The 18758-nt window shown below is 43.4% G+C and overlaps 1 protein-coding gene across 25 annotated transcripts in view; it reads left to right on the forward strand.

The window, feature by feature from the left end:
• LOC126101588 (mucin-3A-like) overlaps positions 1-18758 on the forward strand; it is a 400051-nt gene that overhangs the window by 243302 nt on the left and 137991 nt on the right. For all 25 annotated transcript variants that reach the window (XM_049912245.1, XM_049912250.1, XM_049912247.1 and 22 more), the window contains one exon: positions 13780-13929. In XM_049912245.1, coding sequence (XP_049768202.1) covers positions 13780-13929 — 150 coding nt within the window. The remainder of the gene's footprint in view (positions 1-13779; positions 13930-18758) is intronic.

An 18758-nucleotide genomic window follows, 5' to 3' on the forward strand; every position in this document is an offset into this window, starting at 1 on the left:
TATGATGACAGCATAGATCTGTCGAAACGGGCAATCAATAAATATTTACAACTGGTCTTGACGTAACTGATATTTCAGAATAATATAACAATTTAGATCGCCCCAGTAGTTCACACAACGCCAAACATATTTAATACTAGTACTCCGATTTATCCCTGAACCATTTTGGAAGAATATTACGGTGATTCCTTCTTATCAGATTTTTGACTGATTTGATGCATTCAGCCACAGCCTTCAGCTTGTGTCAATTTCTTCTTCTCAGAATGGCACTTACTCTCAGCATCCTCAAATGTTTGCTGAATATACTCCAATCTCTCTCTTCCTCTATAGTATTTATCCCCATAGCCATCTGTGTACCATGAAAGTTATTCCCTGATGCCTTAACACATACCCTATTAATCAGTCCCTTCTTCTAATGAGTGTTTTCCACATATTCCTTTCATTGCCACATCTGCGAAGCGCATCCTCATCTTCATCTTGTTAGTTCACTTATTGTTTAATATCCTTCTGCAGCACCATACCTCAAACGCTTCAATTAACTTCTTTCTGGTTTTCCCACGGTCGATGATTCCACCCCGTACAATGCTGTGCTCCAAACAACATTTTCAGAAAATTCTCCTCAAATTATAGGCTATGTTTCGTACTATTTGACTTTTTTAGCGAACAATAACCTCTTCACCTGTATTAATCTGCTTCTTATATTCTCTTTATCGTCAATCTCACTTCTACTACTCCTCACCACTTTCTTTATTTTACTCTCAACCCACATTTCGTACTCTTAGATGGTTCATTCCATTCAACAGATCCTGTTTTTCCTTCTCACCGATGTCACCACCAAATGTCGTTAATATCCTTTCACCCAGAAAGTTAATCCCACGCTTGAACCTTTTCTTTATTACCCTCATTGTATCTTACATGAACAGAATGAACAAAAGGGAGAGGGGGGTGGGAGGGAGATGGGGGAGACTGTGTCCCTGTCTTACAATCCTTTTTAATCTGAGCACTTCGTTCTTTTTTATTGATCTGTCTTGCTTCTTCTATGTATTGTAAATACACTTCATTCCCAATACCTTATGCCTATGTTTCTGAGAATTTCAAACATCTTGCACCATTTTACATTGTCGAACGCTTTTTCCAGGCAGATAAATACTACGAATGTGTCTTGATTTTTCTGAAGTCTTGCTTCCATTATCAAGTGCAGTCTCATAACTGCCTCTCTGCTTGGAGGCCAAACTCAACAGCACTGCTATCCCATATGTGCACTCAAACATAACAATTGCACTTCTGCAACTACTGCTGCTACTGCAATGACTAAAGCTCAGCGCCTCCACATTAACTGCTCAAAGGCGAAAACATTTTTAATAGGTATACCCGATTCCGTTTGCAGCTTCACGTGCTACAACTGTTCTAATTCCGCATGAAATCAGACAGTTGTGGCGTACCAGAGAGGATTTTCGGTAAGAAAACTATAAAGTGGAAGTCATCGTTAACCGGAACTGATCTGTTATTATCCGGCCGCAGGAAGGCAAACGCACAACCATAAATTGATTAAATGGCTTTACACTAGTCATGTGCACCACTGCATTGTGCCCGAGTGAAATCTATTCGAGTCATAAAGCCCATACTATGGAACAGTTAAAGATTAAGTAGCATAACAAACAAATGTGAACAATAAACACGGCTATTTAGTAGTAGTAGTCCGTTTGGACAATAATGTACCCATACAATAGTGTGAAATTCAACCGCAGTTTTATTCATCACAAGTTAACATTATTACATGGAACTGTGACCTTAAGAGACCAAAATGTTTATTCAGTCAAAAAGAAAATGCGACTTGAAATGGCGGTGGTATCAAAGAATGTACAGGATACTTTTAACATGTGCCAATGACATCGAACAGTGCACCAACACGTTATCCTGAATAAATTCCCCACATTAAATAATTCATTCAAGTCTATCTGAAAATAAGTTCATCGATAGCAAAGTTCAGTCTCAAAAGCCTATATTTATTCACAGTAAATACACATCACCAAATTTCAAATTGATGCACTGAATATTTTCAATGCCCCATACAGTTTACATCCAATGCTGACACTTTATCAGGTGGCACAAGACCTTATCACATTATCTGACCGTGGACAGACACCGAAAAACGCTCAACACCCGTTCCTTATGCTCCCTCCACAGCTATGTCACGTGCCTAACCTCTCTAGTCAAACGAGTTACTACATGGCTGTACACCTTCAAACTCTAATTCTGTACAGGTTTTTTTTATGTATTCTATGTCAGTACACTTGTTTGATGTGTATCATTTGAGTATTACTTCTGTTTGATTACTTTGCTAATTATTAACATAGCATTACCTGGTATATTCGGCACGAGCCGGAACAGCTGTCTTCTTCTTGTTGGTGATTTTGATGATTGACAAGCGAGTGATTGAAATACCTCTGAAATAGCATCGAGCTTAAAGTTCCTACCTGACACGTGCATCGCCTTCAGCACTCCACGTGGCGCTGTGTAGATTGCTTGGAACTTAATGCTGAACACTGGTGCTGAGTCTGTGGCTCAGGTATTGTAGGCCACAAACTGCCTTCCCTCTTTCGACCAGACAGTAGCGGTGAAAATGCCTTCCATCCACGAGAGCTAGAAATGTTTACCACTAACATGAGTTCAACCTCACAGTCATGCAAAACGATATCGGTTATAGAGATGGTTGCCACAGCTCAGTTGACTGTATAGTAAAAACCATACAAACAAATCCACCCTGAGGAATCGAATGTATGCAAATACTTCAGTGATTACTCCTTACCTACACTCTTCACCATATGTTGTCAAAATATTACCACTGATAGCTCACAGTACACTTCACAAAAATGCAAGGTTATTCTAAATGATGGACCGACTTTTAAAACTTCGTATGTACTCAAGTACAAATCCAAAATGAACACGCTTTATACCAATGAAAAGAGGCAGTTTCAAAGTTTTTTTTCATAATGTTTGGAAAATGGAGTCCTGGGAATCTTCCATAACAGCCATTGTTCCAACATGTCCAGGTACCTGATTCCCATTACACTTCCTTCTGCAAAGAAAAATGGTCCATAAGCTTTTGTACGGGATACAGCATAGAACACGTTGATCTTCGGTGAGTCTCTTTAGAGTTGTTACGGTGAATGTGGATTTTCCAAACCCCATATGCGAACACTGTGTCTACTGACTTTTCCACTAAGGTGGAACATCGCTTCATCGCCAAAAAATTACAAGCCGCAGAAACGCGTCATCCTCTCTCTTTGATAGCACAAACCACAAAATGCAAGACGCTTCTCCTTGTCACTGGGGTTGAGACGCTGCACAAATTGTAATCGGTGGGACTTGTACAGCAAACGCCGTCTAAGAACTTTCCACACAGTTGGCTGGGGTATTCCAAATTCTCGACTGGGTGGCCGAGCGGTTCTAGGCGCTTCAGTCTGGAACCGTGCGACCACTACGGTCGCAAGTTGGAATCCTGCCTCGGGCATGGATGTGTGTCATGTCCTTAGGTTAGTTAGGTTTAAGTAGTTCCAAGTCCTAGGGGACTGATGACCTCAGAAGTTAAATCCCGTAGTGCTCAGAGCCATTTGAAACTTTTTTTATTTACTTATTTTTTTGCAATCTTATCATTGATTGAGTGGTATTCCTTATCACCTCGGCACTTATCGAAGCACATGCTCTGACAATTCTCTCTCGTATATCGTGCAAATAGTAAATATTCGCCGAATACGGCGTATCCATCTAACGTGCCATTGACATGTAAACACCACTCGACGGTTTCGCAATACAACACTAACAGGAACGGTAAGACTAGTATCGGCGAATCAAGCGAAAGTGAATGATGTATTCCTTCGAAGAACAAGTCGATACGCTTCTCATTTACGGAGAATGCCAACGAAATTCAGTGAGAGCTAGAGACTTATACGCTGAACGATATCCTCAACGTACTCACCCTACACGTCGTACATTTAAATGTGTGTGCGATAAATTGAGAACAACTGGATCTTTAACGCATCGGAAACACATCCGTCAGAGGAAAGTTACTAACGAGTAAATGGAAGTTGGTACCCTTGTGACTGCGGTTCGAGATCCTTGTGTTAGTTCGCGTCAAGTCGCAAGGGAATCTGGCATGAGCCAGAGTAGTGTTGTTCGTGTTCTGCATCGCCATAAATATCATCCTTACCGTATCAGTGTCCACCAAGAATTAACAGGTACAGATTGTACGCGTCGCATCGAATTCTGCCGATGGACCCAACTTCAGATTCAGAGGGATGACACATTTATTAATTTGATTTTATTTACTGACGAGGCTGCATTCACAAACCACGGGAATGTTAATCTGCATAATCTGCATTACTGGGCAACTGAAAATCCATGCTGGCTGCGGCAAGTTGCACACAAAAATCCGTGGTCAGTGAATGTATGGTGTGGGATTCTGGAGGACATAATTATAGGCCCTATTTCATCGAAGGAAATCTTAATGGTAGGAAGTAAACCATATTCCTTCAAGAATCATTAGCTCAGAATGTGGTATCAACACGATGGGTGTCCGGCACATTTTTCTTTGATGGCTAGAAATGAGCTGCAGAGACAATTCCCAAATCGTTGGATTGGACGTGGAGGAGGTGTGTCGTGGCCTGCTCGTTCACCAGACTTCAAGCCTCTGGGCTTTTTCTCATGGTGATTCGTAAAAGACATTGTTTATAAAGACATTCCAACTACACCTGAAGATATGGGAAAGAGAATTGTCGGAGCATGTGCTTCAAAATGGTTCAAATGGCTTTGAGCACTATGGGACTTAACTTCTGAGGTCACCAGTCCCCTAGATCTTAGAACTACTTAAACCTAACTAACCTAAGGACATCACACACATCCATGCCCGAGGCAGGATTCGAACCTGCGACCGTAGTGGTCGCGCGGTTCCAGACTATAGCGCCTAGAACCGCTCCGCCACCCCGGCCGGCGCATGTGCTTCGATAAGTGCCGATGAGATAAGGAATACCACTCAGTCCGTGATAAGAAGATTGCAGCACTGCATTGATACCAACAGCCATGTGTTCGAACCCCTTCTGTAAACCGACGTCCATACCACCTTTGTAACCTCGGTTGACATTCAAACGCCTTGCTGTTACACATCATTGGATTCGTCTCGATAGTGGCTATCGGAAAACAAGTACCAAACTATAGCACCCAATTAAAAAGCAAAGTTGACCTTCATATCTCTGAAGCGACGCCACCTAGCAACACCTAGCGTCCGTTGTCCCAAAAACTTTTCAGCTCTTATCATACTTTCGGAGCTATTCTTGGTGGCCATAGTTAGTGACTCACCCTATATGTGGCTCGACCATTGTGCCCCATACTTTTTAGTTACAGAGACACGGCTTTACAGCTGGCAGCACGTTGGACCTCACGGGTGGTCCGCTCTTCCGCTGATTCCACGTGGCTGTTCACGACCACCCTTTGCAATGCTCGACCGTCTCCATCGACCAGCGCGTGTGGTCTGCCCGCTCTTCTTTCGTCTGCGGCTGTTGCTTCACGTTGCCACGTCAAGAGTCACATCGCCCACGGTCTACTTGGGCAACATTAGAAGGGCTGGAATACTCAAGTGACATCCAGTGACTCGCCCACTTTCGAAGTCATTGAGCTCTCGCGACCAACCCATTCTGTACTTACTGACAACACAGTACTCCCCACCTAATTCAATACCGCTTGATCCGCCCCTCGTCACATTAGTGGTCAATTATGCATTCCGTAGGGATGTCCGCATACTTTTGATCACATAGTGTACATCTTCTTGCCTACCTGCACGCTACTTCTTTTACAAATACTGTCCAAATATCACTAGTTACTTACTTAAAGAACACATTTACAGAAAACGTATACATCTCAGTACCAAGTACCTCTTACTGACTTACTTCGCCACTGATAACTTTTTCTCTCAAAACGTAATCGTTTCTCATTTCTCTTATCGCAAAATCCACAACACTTCCTAAATTTCTGATAATCATTTGCGCTCTGTTGTTGCCTTTCAGTCTACATATCTTGAAAAAGTGAAGAAGACGAAGAAGACTAAGAAGGGAGACTCAGTCCTGATAGACACAAGAGAATGACTGACAACGTGAGAGGAAAGTGAGGTAACACTTCCAGAACCTCGGGCACCACGTGATCCTCTGTTATCTGACACTGCAAGCAGAACATATCTCCTGAGGCCTTACACCCTCTCGATACTGATTACACTCCTCATTGTTTTTCTTACTGCAATAACGCACTGGCACTGTTAATTCTTTCCCTCCTAGAAATTGGGCTACCACTATCTTCCTGTTGTTGTTGTTGTTGTTGTTGTTGTTGTTGTTGTTGTGGTCTTCAGTCCAGAGACTGGTTTGATGCAGCTCTTCATGCTACTCTATCCTGTGCAAACTTCTTCATCTCCCCGTACCTACTGCAACGTACATCCTTCTGAACCTGTTTAGTGTATTTGTCTCTTGGTCTCCCTTTACGATTTTTACCCTCCACCCTTCCCTCCAATACTAAATTGGTGATCCCTTCAGGTCTCAGAACGTCTCCTATCAACCCATCCCTTCTTTTAGTCAAGTTGTGCCACAAATTCCTCTTCTCCCCAATTCTATTCAGTACCCCCTCATTAGTTACGCGATCTACCCTTCTAATCTTCAGCATTCTTCTGCAGCACCACATTTCGAAAGCTTCTATTCTCTTCTTGTCTACACTGTTTATCGTCCATGTTTCGCTTCCATACATGGCTACACTCCATACAAATACTTTTAGAATAGACTTCCTGACACTTAAATCTATACTCGATGTTAACAATTTTTTCTTCAGAAACGCTTTCCTTGCCGCAGCCACTCTAAATTTCATATCCTCTTTACTTCGACCATCATCAGTTATTTTGCTCCCCAAATAACAAAACTCATTTACTACTTTAAGTGTCTCATTTCCTAATCTAACTCCCTCAGCATCACCTGATTTAATTCGACTGCATTCAGTTATCCTCGTTTTGCTTTTGTTGATGTTCATCTTATATCCTCCTTTCAAGACCATGTCCATTGCGTTCAGCAGCTCTTCCAGGTCCTTTGCTGTTTCTGACACAATTACAAAGTCGTCGGTAAACCTCAAAATTTTTATTTTTTTTCATGGACTTTCATTCCTACTCCAGATTTTTCTTCATATTTTCCTTTACGGCTTACTCAATAACCAGATCGAATAACATCTGGGATAGGGTACAACCATGTCTCACTCCTTTCTCAACCATTTCTCCCTTCCATGCCCCTCGACTCTTATAACTGCCGTCCGGTTTCTGCACAAATTTAAATAACCTTTCGCTCCCTGCATTTTACACCTGCCACCTTCAGAATTTGAAAGAGAGTATTCCAGTCAACGTTGTCAAAAGCTTTCTCTAAGTCTACAAATACTATAAACGTAGATGTGCCTCTCCTTAACCTAAGGTAAGTCGTAGGGTCAGTATTGCATCGCATGTTCCAACATTTCTATGGAACCCAAATTGATTTTCCCCGACGTCAGCTTCAACCAGTTTTTCCATTCGTTTGTAACGAATTCGTGTTAGTATTTTGCAACCATACTTTTTAACTGATAGTTCGGTAATTTTTACACCAGTCAACACCTACTTTCTTTGGGATTGGATTCTTCCTATCTCCTTCTAATGTTACAGAATCTCCATGGAAAACAACATTCCCTTTATATTTATTGAGAAAATCCATTCGTACCAGGAAGTCTCCATTTAGACATCGTATAATCAAAAAAATGTGATGCAGCTAGACTCCTTTAATCGTTATAGACGATATCACCTTTTGTTTTACTGCTGTTTCTACTTTTCCTATTGTTACTATTACATGAATACCAGAAACTTGCATGACGATTACATATTTCTTGTCTGTAAGAGTATTTACAAACTTTCGTGATACTGCACCCGGATCACTGCCACTATCTAGTAAGCATTGAATTTCTTCACTTTGCATTAATATACTTGATACTGGATGCCCTGCTTTTTCACCTTTACAATTAATTTCAGCTTCTTGTAATAAGGTATGCACAACTTCATATCTCTCAAAAACTTATCTGTGACTGGAGATTACACATACATTAGTAGGATTGTCCCCCGTACCGAACTAATCCGTCAACGAAGGAAAAATCAAAACATTTCACTAAATTCGTCTTTTCTCTTCCCCTTTCAGCATCACCAATGTCTTCGTTTACCATACTCTGTGCACAATCATTTTCGTCCACACTGTCCCCACTTGATAAATGACCCCCAACTAATTGTTCCACTGTTTTTTACAGCAACATATAATCTTCAGCTTTTCTGAAAATTTCTTCTTCTTCTTCTAATCTCCCTTTCTCCAGCTTCTGCAAATTCCAACAACTCTTACCTTCTCCAGCTTTCTGACAATTCCTCATCAATTTCATTGCGCATCACTTACTGTTTATCACATTACTTTCCTGGCTTACCCTTTTGTCATCTCTGTTCAGACTAAATGTCTTCTTCAACTACTATTTGTCATAAATCTCCTCTATGTCACCACAAAACGTACAAACTCGAACTTTTGTAACTTATTCCTATTGGACTGTATCACGCTTTCCCTATACATCGTATTCCATAGCTAATTTATTTTTGCTCACAAACAGTTTAGATAGCAGATTCAAATTTCTGTTCCCCATTGTGCAAATGCTAGCATCTATACAGATGGGGATTAGTTTCCTGCATTCTGTTGTCCTGGATTGTTATTGAACCTAACTCCAAGATTCCGTCTAGTATACAGATTTAAACTGTCAACTTGTGCTGAAGTAAAATGAAAATGGTCCCTTGGTCTCTATTCACGATGTATTTGGTGGAGATTTGCGCCCACTCTTGGCTCCAGTAACACAATTATTTTTCCTGTTCACTTCCATTCTCTTAACACTTACATTTGTCCTAGTTCCCACATTTATCTGGTACCTATATTCTTTATTGGCCTGGTCCCCTTCCTGCAGTAGCTTTTCTACTCTTTCCAAATAATTAATGAATTTTCCTTCATCATCTCTAGGAGCACCAATAATTTTATTGTCCAGTTCACAGGTAATTTACTGTCCAAACCCATTATGATTTGCTCTGGTTCTAATTTATTTGCCAAATTGGATAAATTGGTTACCCAACTGATTACCCATTTATGAAAAAACTTCTTTATTGATTTCCTACTATAATTAAAATGTTTCTCCAATCCAACACTAATTTCAATTTCCATCTGTTGTAATTTGTCCCAAATGATGTAGATTGCAATCACTATGCAGAGACTTGTAAAATACAAACTAGCATGGAGAGCTGCATCAAATCAGTCTTTGGATTGAAGAACACAACAAGAATCACAATAACAACAATAACAAGAACATCGAAAACTTATTGAAGGACGTTCTGAATACAAAGTACACTGAGGTGACAAAAGTCATATGTACATAAACGCCGGCCGCGGTGGCCGAGCGGTTCTGGGCGCTACAGTCTGGAACCGCGCGATCGCTACAGTCGCAGGTTCGAATCCTGCCTCGGGCATGGCTGTGTGTGTGATGTCCTTAGGTTAGTTAGGTTTAAGTAGTTCTAAGTTCTAGGGGACTGATGACCTCAGAAGTTAAGTCCCATAGTGCTCAGAGCCATTTGAAACATTTTTTTTTGTACATAAACAGATGGCGGTAGTGTCGCGTACACAAGGTACAAAATGGCAGTGCATTGGCGGAGCTGTCATTTGGACTCAGCTGATTCGTGTGAAAAGGTGTCCGACGTTATAATGGCCGCATGGCGTGAATTAACAGACTTTGAAAGCGAAATGGTAGTTGGTGCTAGACGCATGGACATTCCATTTCGGAAATCGTTAGGGAATTCAGTATCCAGAGATCTCCAGTGTCAAGAGTGTGACGAGAATATCACATTTCAGGCATTACCTCTCACCACGGAAAACGCAGTGCCCGACGGCCTTCACTTAATGAAGGATGGCAGCGACGTTTGTGTAGAGTTGTCAGCGCTAACAGACAAGCAACACTGAGCGAAAGAACCGCAGAAATGAATGTGGAACGTACGAAGAAACATATCCATTAGGGCAGTCGGGTGAAATCTGGCGTTTGAGCTGTGAAATGGACATGAGCGTTTGGCGCCTTGGTGCAGCTCTTAAAATACAGGGTGTTTCAAAAATGACCGGTATATTTGAAACGGCAATAAAAACTAAACGAGCAGCGATAGAAATACACCGTTTGTTGCAATATGCTTGGGTCAACAGTACATTTTCAGGCAGACAAACTTTCGAAATTACAGTAGTTACAATTTTCAACAACAGATGGCGCTGCGGTCTGGGAAACTCTATAGTACGATATTTTCCACATATCCACCATGGGTAGCAATAATATGGCGTAGTCTCTGAATGAAATTACCCGAAACCTTTGACAACGTGTCTGGCGGATTGGCTTCACATGCAGATGAGATGTACTGCTTCAGCTGTTCAATTGTTTCTGGATTCTGGCGGTACACCTGGTCTTTCAAGTGTCCCCACAGAAAGAAGTCACAGGGGTTCATGTCTGGCGAATAGGGAGGCCAATCCACGCCGCCTCCTGTACGTTTCGGATAGCCCAAAGCAATCACACGATCATCGAAATATTCATTCAGGAAATTAAAGACGTCGGCCGTGCGATGTGGCCGGGCTTCATCTTGCATAAACCACGAGGTGTTCGCAGTGTCGTCTAAGGCAGTTTGTACCGCCACAAATTCACGAAGAATATCCAGATAGCGTGATGCAGTAATCGTTTCGGATCTGAAAAATGGGCCAATGATTCCTTTGGAAGAAATGGCGGCCCAGACCAGTACTTTTTGAGGATGCAGGGACGATGGGACTGCAACATGGGGCTTTTCGGTTCCCCATATGCGCCAGTTCTGTTTATTGACGAAGCCGTCCAGGTAAAAATAAGCTTCGTCAGTAAACCAAATGCTGTCCACATGCATATCGCCGTCATCAATCCTGTGCACTATATCGTTAGCGAATGTCTCTCGTGCAGCAATGGTAGCGGCGCTGAGGGGTTGCCGCGTTTGAATTTTGTACGGATAGAGGTGTAAACTCTGACGCACGAGACGATACGTGGACGTTGGCGTCATTTGGACCGCAGCTGCAACACGGCGAACGGAAACCCGAGGCCGCTGTCGGATCACCTGCTGCACTAGCTGCGCGTTGCCCTCTGCGGTTGCCGTACGCGGTCGCCCTACCTTTCCGGCACGTTCATCCGTCACGTTCCCAGTCCGTTGAAATTTTTCAAACAGATCCTTCATTGTATCGCTTTTCGGTCCTTTGGTTACATTAAACCTCCGTTGAAAACTTCGTCTTGTTGCAACAACACTGTGTTCTAGGCGGTGGAATTCCAACACCAGAAAAATCCTCTGTTCTAAGGAATAAACCATGTTGTCTACAGCACACTTGCACGTTGTGAACAGCACACGCTTACAGCAGAAAGACGACGTACAGAATGGCGCACCCACAGACTGCGTTGTCTTCTATATCTTTCACATCACTTGCAGCGCCATCTGTTGAAAATTGTAACTACTGTAATTTCGAAAGTTTGTCAGCCTGAAAATGTACTGTTGTCCCAAGCATATTGCAACAAACGGTGTATTTCTATCGCTGCTCGTTTAGTTTTTATTGCCGTTTCAAATATACCGGTCATTTTTGAAACACCCTGTACATTCGACGCCACATTGGGCGACTTGCGCGTCGATGAGGATGAAATGATGATGATGACAACACGACACCCAGTCCCTGAGCGGAGAAAATCCCCGACCCAGTCGGGAATAGAACCCGGGCCGTAGGACGGCAACCCGTCACGCTGACCACTCGGCTATCGGGCCGGACGCTGTGGGCTGTGACCGCAGATGACCGCCGCGAGTGGCTGTGCTGACAGCACGACATCGTCTGGAGCGCCTCTCCTATGTTCTTGACTAAATCGGTTGGACCCTAGACGACTGGAAGACCGTAGCCTGTCAGACGAGTCCCGATTTCAGTTGTTAAGAGCTGACTGTAGTGTTCGAGAGTGGCGCACACCCCGCGTAGCACGAATTCAGATGGTCAACAAGACATTGCGCAAGCTCGTACTGGCTCCACAGTGGTGTGGGCTGTGTTTACATAGAATGGATTGGATCCTCTGGTCCAACTGAACCGATCATTGTCTAGAAACGTTTACGTTCGGCTACCTGGAGACCACTTGCAGCCATTCGCGGACTTCATGTTCCCAAGCAACGATCTATTGATCACAGTGCACCATGTCGCCGGGCCACACTTGTTCGTGGCTGGTTTGAAGAACATTCTGGGCAATTCGAGCGAATGATGCGACCACCCGAACTTTTACGGGACGTAATCGAACGGTCAGCTCGTGCATAGAATCCTGTACCGGCAACATTTTCGCAATTATATACTGCTATAGAGGCAGCATGGCTCAATGTTTCTGCAGAGGAGTTCCCACGACTTTTTGAGCCCATGCCACGTCGAGTTTTTGCAAAAAAATGGTTCAAATGGCTCTGAGCACTATAGGACTCAACAGCTTAGGTCCCCTAGAACTTAGAACTACTGAAACCTAACTTAACCTAAGGACATCACACACACCCATGCCCGAGGCAGGATTCGAACCTGCGACCGTAGCAGCCCCGCGGTTCCGGACTGCAGCGCCAGAACCGCACGGCCACCGCGGCCGGCGAGTTTTTGCACTTCACCGGGCAAAAGGAGATCCGACACGACATTTGGAGGTATCCTATGACTTCGTTCACTTCAGTGTATGTCTGTATTCACTAACTAAATGTATACATGGTGTTACGAAAAGGTACGGCCAATCTTTCAGGAAACATTCCTGACACACAAAGAAAGAAAATATGTCATGTGAACACGTGTCCGGAAGGCTTACTTTCCATGTTAGAGCTCATTTTATTACTTCTCTTCAAATCACATTAATCATGGAATGGAAACACACAGCAACAGAACGTACCAGTGTGACTTCAAACACTATGTTACAGGAAATGTTCAAAATGTCCTCCGTTAGCGAGGATACATGCATCCACCCTCCATCGTACGGAATCCCTGATGCGCTGATGCAGCCCTGGAGAATGGCGTATTGTATCGCAGCCGTCCACAATACGAGCACGAAGAGTCTCTACATTTGGTACCGGGGTTGCGTAGACAAGAGCTTTAAAATGCCCCCATAAATGAAAGTCAAGAGGGTTGAGGTCACGAGAGCGTGGAGGCCACGGAATTGGTCCGCCTCTACCAATCCATCGGTCACCGAATCTGTTGTTGAGAAGCGTATGAACACTTCGATTGAAATGTGCAGGAGCTCCATCTGGCATGAACCACATGTTGTGTCGTACCTGTAAAGGAACATGTTCTAGCAGCACAGGTAGAGTATCCCGTATGAAATCATGATAACGTGCTCCTTTGAGCAGTACATACTGACGAAACTAAAATGAGCTCTAACATGGAAATTAAGCGTTTCCGGACACACGTCCACATAACATCTTTTCTTTATTTGTGTGTCAGGAATGTTTCCTGAAACTTTGGCCGTACCTTTTTGTAACACCCTGTATATAAGAAGTAGTCGTTATGTTTTTTACAGATTGTATATCCGTTTGTACGGCTCTTGGGAAATGAGGAGCAGACAGCGTCTAATACGGCTGCTCTTCCTCGAAGTTTCTCAGGTGTATGTGCTACTGAACGTTTCTCGTGTTCGCAGCTCTGCCACCCGGGCCGCCGATAGAGTTTGAGAGAAGCAGGTACCGGGACACCGTCTCCTCCGTCTACGTGGGGACGCTGGCGAACCTCACGCTGAAGGACTACGACTCGGAGGGCCACACCCTCGACTGCCAGCTGCTGGACGCCACGGGTAAGCAACTGCTCTCCAGCTGCGTCATCTTCGAGCACCGAGTCTTCCTCGTGTACAGGGCGATTCAGACAGAAAGAGCAGATTTCAGCTGTTTACTACAGACAAATTACGAAAGACGGAAACACATGTCGCATGTCACTGGATACAACAAGGTTCAGAGTTCTATGTTCGGGAAGACACTGCACCACGCACTCAGCATGAACACAATACACTGCTCGAGAAACATCGAAAGGGTAGGTCCACTCCACTCCACGCACGAATCAACAGGTCCCTGTTTATTGAATCGACAGCTTCTAAAAGTCGACATCTGACATCCTGAAGAGTAGCTGCCACAGGACAAAGACTCTGTCTTTTATGTATCCCCACAGAAAAAAAAAATCACAAGGTGTTAGGCCTGGCGACCTGGGAGGCCAAAATCAGCCAACAAGATCTTGTCGTACACCACTTCCAATACAGCATCGTGGGATGGTGTTCTTAAGATAACATCGCACCTCGAGGTGAAACTGAGGCTGGGCGCCGCCATGCTTAAAACTGAAATCGGTGGGATCTTCACGGAGGGAACAATCAGTTTTGCAGCATATCCTGAAATAACATTCCTGTCACTCTTTCCTCTGCAAAAAATGGAGGTGAATGAACTTTGTGAACAGAAACGGCACAAAATACATTCAGTTTCAGTGAGTCTCTTTCATTTTCCACGACATTACCGTGATTTACTTTATCCGATAGTTGAAAAGTTGATTCGTCCACAAGATGACTCGTCCAGATAAGATACCCTGTGCCACATATTGGAGAACTGAAATGCAAAATTCGTACCGAACTTTACGGTCGCCGAGACGCAATTGCTGCAGCAACTGCAACTTTTAAGGCTTCATGGCAAGGAAAGCGTTTCTCAAGAAGAGGAATTTGTTAACATCGAGTATAGATTTAAGTGTCAGGAAGTCGTTTCTGAAAGTATTTGTATGGAGTGTAGCCATGTATGGAAGTGAAACATGGACGATAACTAGTTTGGACAAGAAGAGAATAGAAGCTTTCGAAATGTGGTGCTACAGAAGAATGCTGAAGATAAGGTGGGTAGATCACGTAACTAATGAGGAGGTATTGAATAGGATTGGGGAGAAGAGAAGTTTGTGGCACAACTTGATTAGAAGAAGGGATCGGTTGGTAGGACATGTTTTGAGGCATCAAGGGATCACAAATTTAGCATTGGAGGGCAGTGTGGAGGGTAAAAATCGTAGACGGAGACCAAGAGATGAATACACTAAGCAGATTCAGAAGGATGTAGGTTGCAGTAGGTACTGGGAGATGAAGAAGCTTGCACAGGATAGAGTAGCATGGAGAGCTGCATCAAACCAGTCTCAAGACTGAAGACCACAACAACATGCAGGCGTCGTTCGAGAACACGCCACGCCGTTGTTTGAAGAATACTTGAACATGTAACAGACACGGAAAAATGCAAACCATCGCTGTGTGTAATAAAATTAAGTAAAGCAAAATCGATAAAGAAAATAGTGGATAACTGTAAGTCGCCAATACACATTCGATATTTTTCGGCTCACTTTCACTTTCTCGTACTAGGAAGCCATTTGTTTCGTATTACCGCCGCAATACAGTTCTTTAAGAGAGATGCGATCAAGTACAGTACAGTAGAAAACCAAAACTACTGCGGGGACTGTCCCTTCTTTTCCTGTAACAAAAAACAGCGAGCTCTGATATGCGACGCGAACATTCCAAATACTCTTGCGTTTATCTCCACAAACCTTTAAGCGAAATTCATCCTCAGTATCGAATGCAAATACTCAAATGCCTATGATAAACATGTACAAAGTATGTGATACTTATGAGCAGGATGTGTTAAAGTCTGCAGTCCGCTTACAGAAAACTTTTACGGTGGACGAATTTTAGTTCAGGATAACATAAAAACTTAAATTTTGGCCGATGACATTGTAACTTCGTCAGAGACGGCAAGCGGACTTGGAAGCTCAGTTGAAAAACACGTTATGAGATGAACGTCAACAATATCAAAACAAAGGCAGTTGGGTTTAGTATTATTATTATTATTATTATTATTATTATTATTAAAACTAAACATGATTGTCTTACTGGGATTGCCGCGATCGTTCTTTAAATAAAAATATATCATTTCCGTCTTTGATCTCTATTTTTTATTTTCAATGACCGGTTTTTGAGCCTAGCTGCCCATCTTCAGATCGTGTATTGCAGTTACAGAGTAACCTGTCAGTGCAGAACTACTGGCTCGACAGCGAACGAATAGTTCTGCACTGACAGGTTACTCTGTAACTGCAATACACGATCTGAAGATGGGCACCTAGCCTGAAACTGGTCATTGAAAATAAAAAATAGAGATCAAAGACTGAAATGCCATATTTTTATTATTATTATTATTATTACTATTGTCATCATTAGTGGCAGCAGCTTCAATAGTTCAAGTACTGCCAGAATTAACTGTACTACTTCATAGTCACTATTATTCACTCAGATCACCACTTCACTCATTTTATTACTGTTTGTCACATTAAAATTGTTATTTCTTAGGTAACTATTGCGTAAAAAAAAGGTACTGTACGTGTGAAACCCTGCTACAAGGTGAAAGAGGGCCTGATGGCCCTAATATGATTGCGTTAAATAAATAAATAAAACTAAGATAAGATTGAGTCACGTGGTACCGCGAGGATTAGATTAAGAATCAGACATAAGCAGCGGTAGGCGAGTTTTGATACTCGGGAACCAAGACAAATGGTTACTGCTGAAGTGGAGAGGATATAAAATGCACACTGGCGGTAGAGAGAAGAACCCTAACATCTAGTCTATTAGAATGTGTTTTCGGGAAGTTTTTGTCTGGAATGTAGCCTAATACGGATATTAAGTGTGAACGATAACCAGTGCAGAAAAGAGTAGCACAGAAACTCTTGGAACTTAGTGGCACAGGAAAATTCCGAAGATTGGATGAGTTGTTCGAGTAAATAATGAAGAGGTGTAGAGACGAAATGGGAAGACAAGACAAGCAACTTGACTAAAAACAAACGGATCAGTTGACGGACACATTTTGAAGTATACGGACACCCCCAGACAATGCGGAACTGACCACTAGATGTCACTAGAGGCGAACATGGATTAGGCATCATTAGGTGTGACCTAAGTAACAAACCCATCAAGGACATTTCAACCTTCCTAAAGCTGTCAAAGTCGACTATTAGTGATGTGATTGTGAAGTGAAAACGCGAAAGAAAAAGCAAGACCACGCAGGCCTCGCGTAGTGAGTGACAGAGACCGTCGACCATTGCAACAGTCGCATGGAATCAGCGAAAGGAATCACTCAGCAGTCCAGAGAGCAGCGTGACTGTACGTAGGGAGTTGGAAAGACTGGGGCACGGCGGTGTGCTCAATGTTACGCGACACTTGAGGTGGTGTGAAGAGTGGAAGACAGCAAACGAGTGATTTGGACTGATCTATCACGTACACCCTGAGGCAATGCGGTGGTACGCTTTGGCTTTGGTGAATTCCTGGAGAACGATACTTGCCATCGCGTGTGGTGCCAACAGTTAAGTACATAGGAGGTGGTGTTACGGTACGTGAGTCTTTTTGTGGTCGCGGCATGGTCCCCTTCTTGCGCTTAAGACAACACTGAATCCAGAAGGATATGAACACACTTTACTGCATTGTGTAGTGCATGCAGTAAAGTAACGCTTCGGAGACGATGGCGTTTGATCAGCATGGCAGTGGACGCTGTCATGAGGCAGCATACGTGAGGTAACGATTTGTCGACTATACACTCTTGAAATGGAGTAGGCTGCTCAGAGTCGCGACCTGAACTCGGCGGACCACCGTTGGGGTGAGTCAGAATGTCGACTTCACTCAAGACCCCAGCGTCCAACAACACTACACTCTCTGATTTCGCCTGCATACTGAGCTGCACGTCATCAGGGGGTCAAACAACACAGAAACTGGGTAGTAGTTGACAAGAAGGCTTCAGCGTTGCACAATGAGTCACGTTTTTGCGATTTCATATGATACGATACATCGAGTGCACCAGTTGCCTAATGAAGCTTTTACCCAGTTCTGTCTGCTATCTGTGTATGTGTAAGATTGAGACGGGGGGGGGGGGGGGGAGGGAGGGAGGGAGGTTTCAGGCCAGAGCAGATCCTGTGATATTTTGGGGCTGTTTTCCGTCCCACGACATGGGCTCGCTCATTCACGTTACTGTCTACATAAATGATCTGGCGAACAGGTAGGCATCGATCTCCGGCATGCAGTGGTGTATGGGGTGGTGTCAAAGTGGACCGACTATACCAGGGTACAAGATGAACCAGGTTGATTATTTCAACATTCTTGGTGACCAAGTGTTGTTTCTCGTCCACACCTCCATGATGAGTAGACTGTGTCAACACTGGACCTGACGGGATACCAATTCGATTCTACACAGAGTACGCGAAAGAACTTGCCCCCCTTCTAACAGCCGTGTACCGCAAGTCTCTAGAGGAACGGAAGGTTCCAAATGATTGGAAAAGAGCACAGGTAGTCCCAGTCTTCAAGAAGGGTCGTCGAGCACATGCGCAAAACTATAGACCTATATCTCTGACGTCGATCTGTTGTAGAATTTTAGAACATGTTTTTTACTCGAATATCATGTCGTTTTTGGAAACTCAGAATCTACTATGTAGGAATCAACATGGATTCCGGAAACAGCGATCGTGTGAAACCCAACTCGCTTTATTTGTTCATGAGACCCAGAAAATATTAGATACAGGCTCCCAGGTAGATGCTATTTTTCTTGACTTCCGGAAGGCGTTCGATACAGTTCCGCACTGTCG

Source organism: Schistocerca cancellata, chromosome 9 (assembly GCF_023864275.1).
Source record: "Schistocerca cancellata isolate TAMUIC-IGC-003103 chromosome 9, iqSchCanc2.1, whole genome shotgun sequence".
Classification (NCBI taxonomy): Eukaryota; Metazoa; Arthropoda; class Insecta; order Orthoptera; family Acrididae; genus Schistocerca; species Schistocerca cancellata.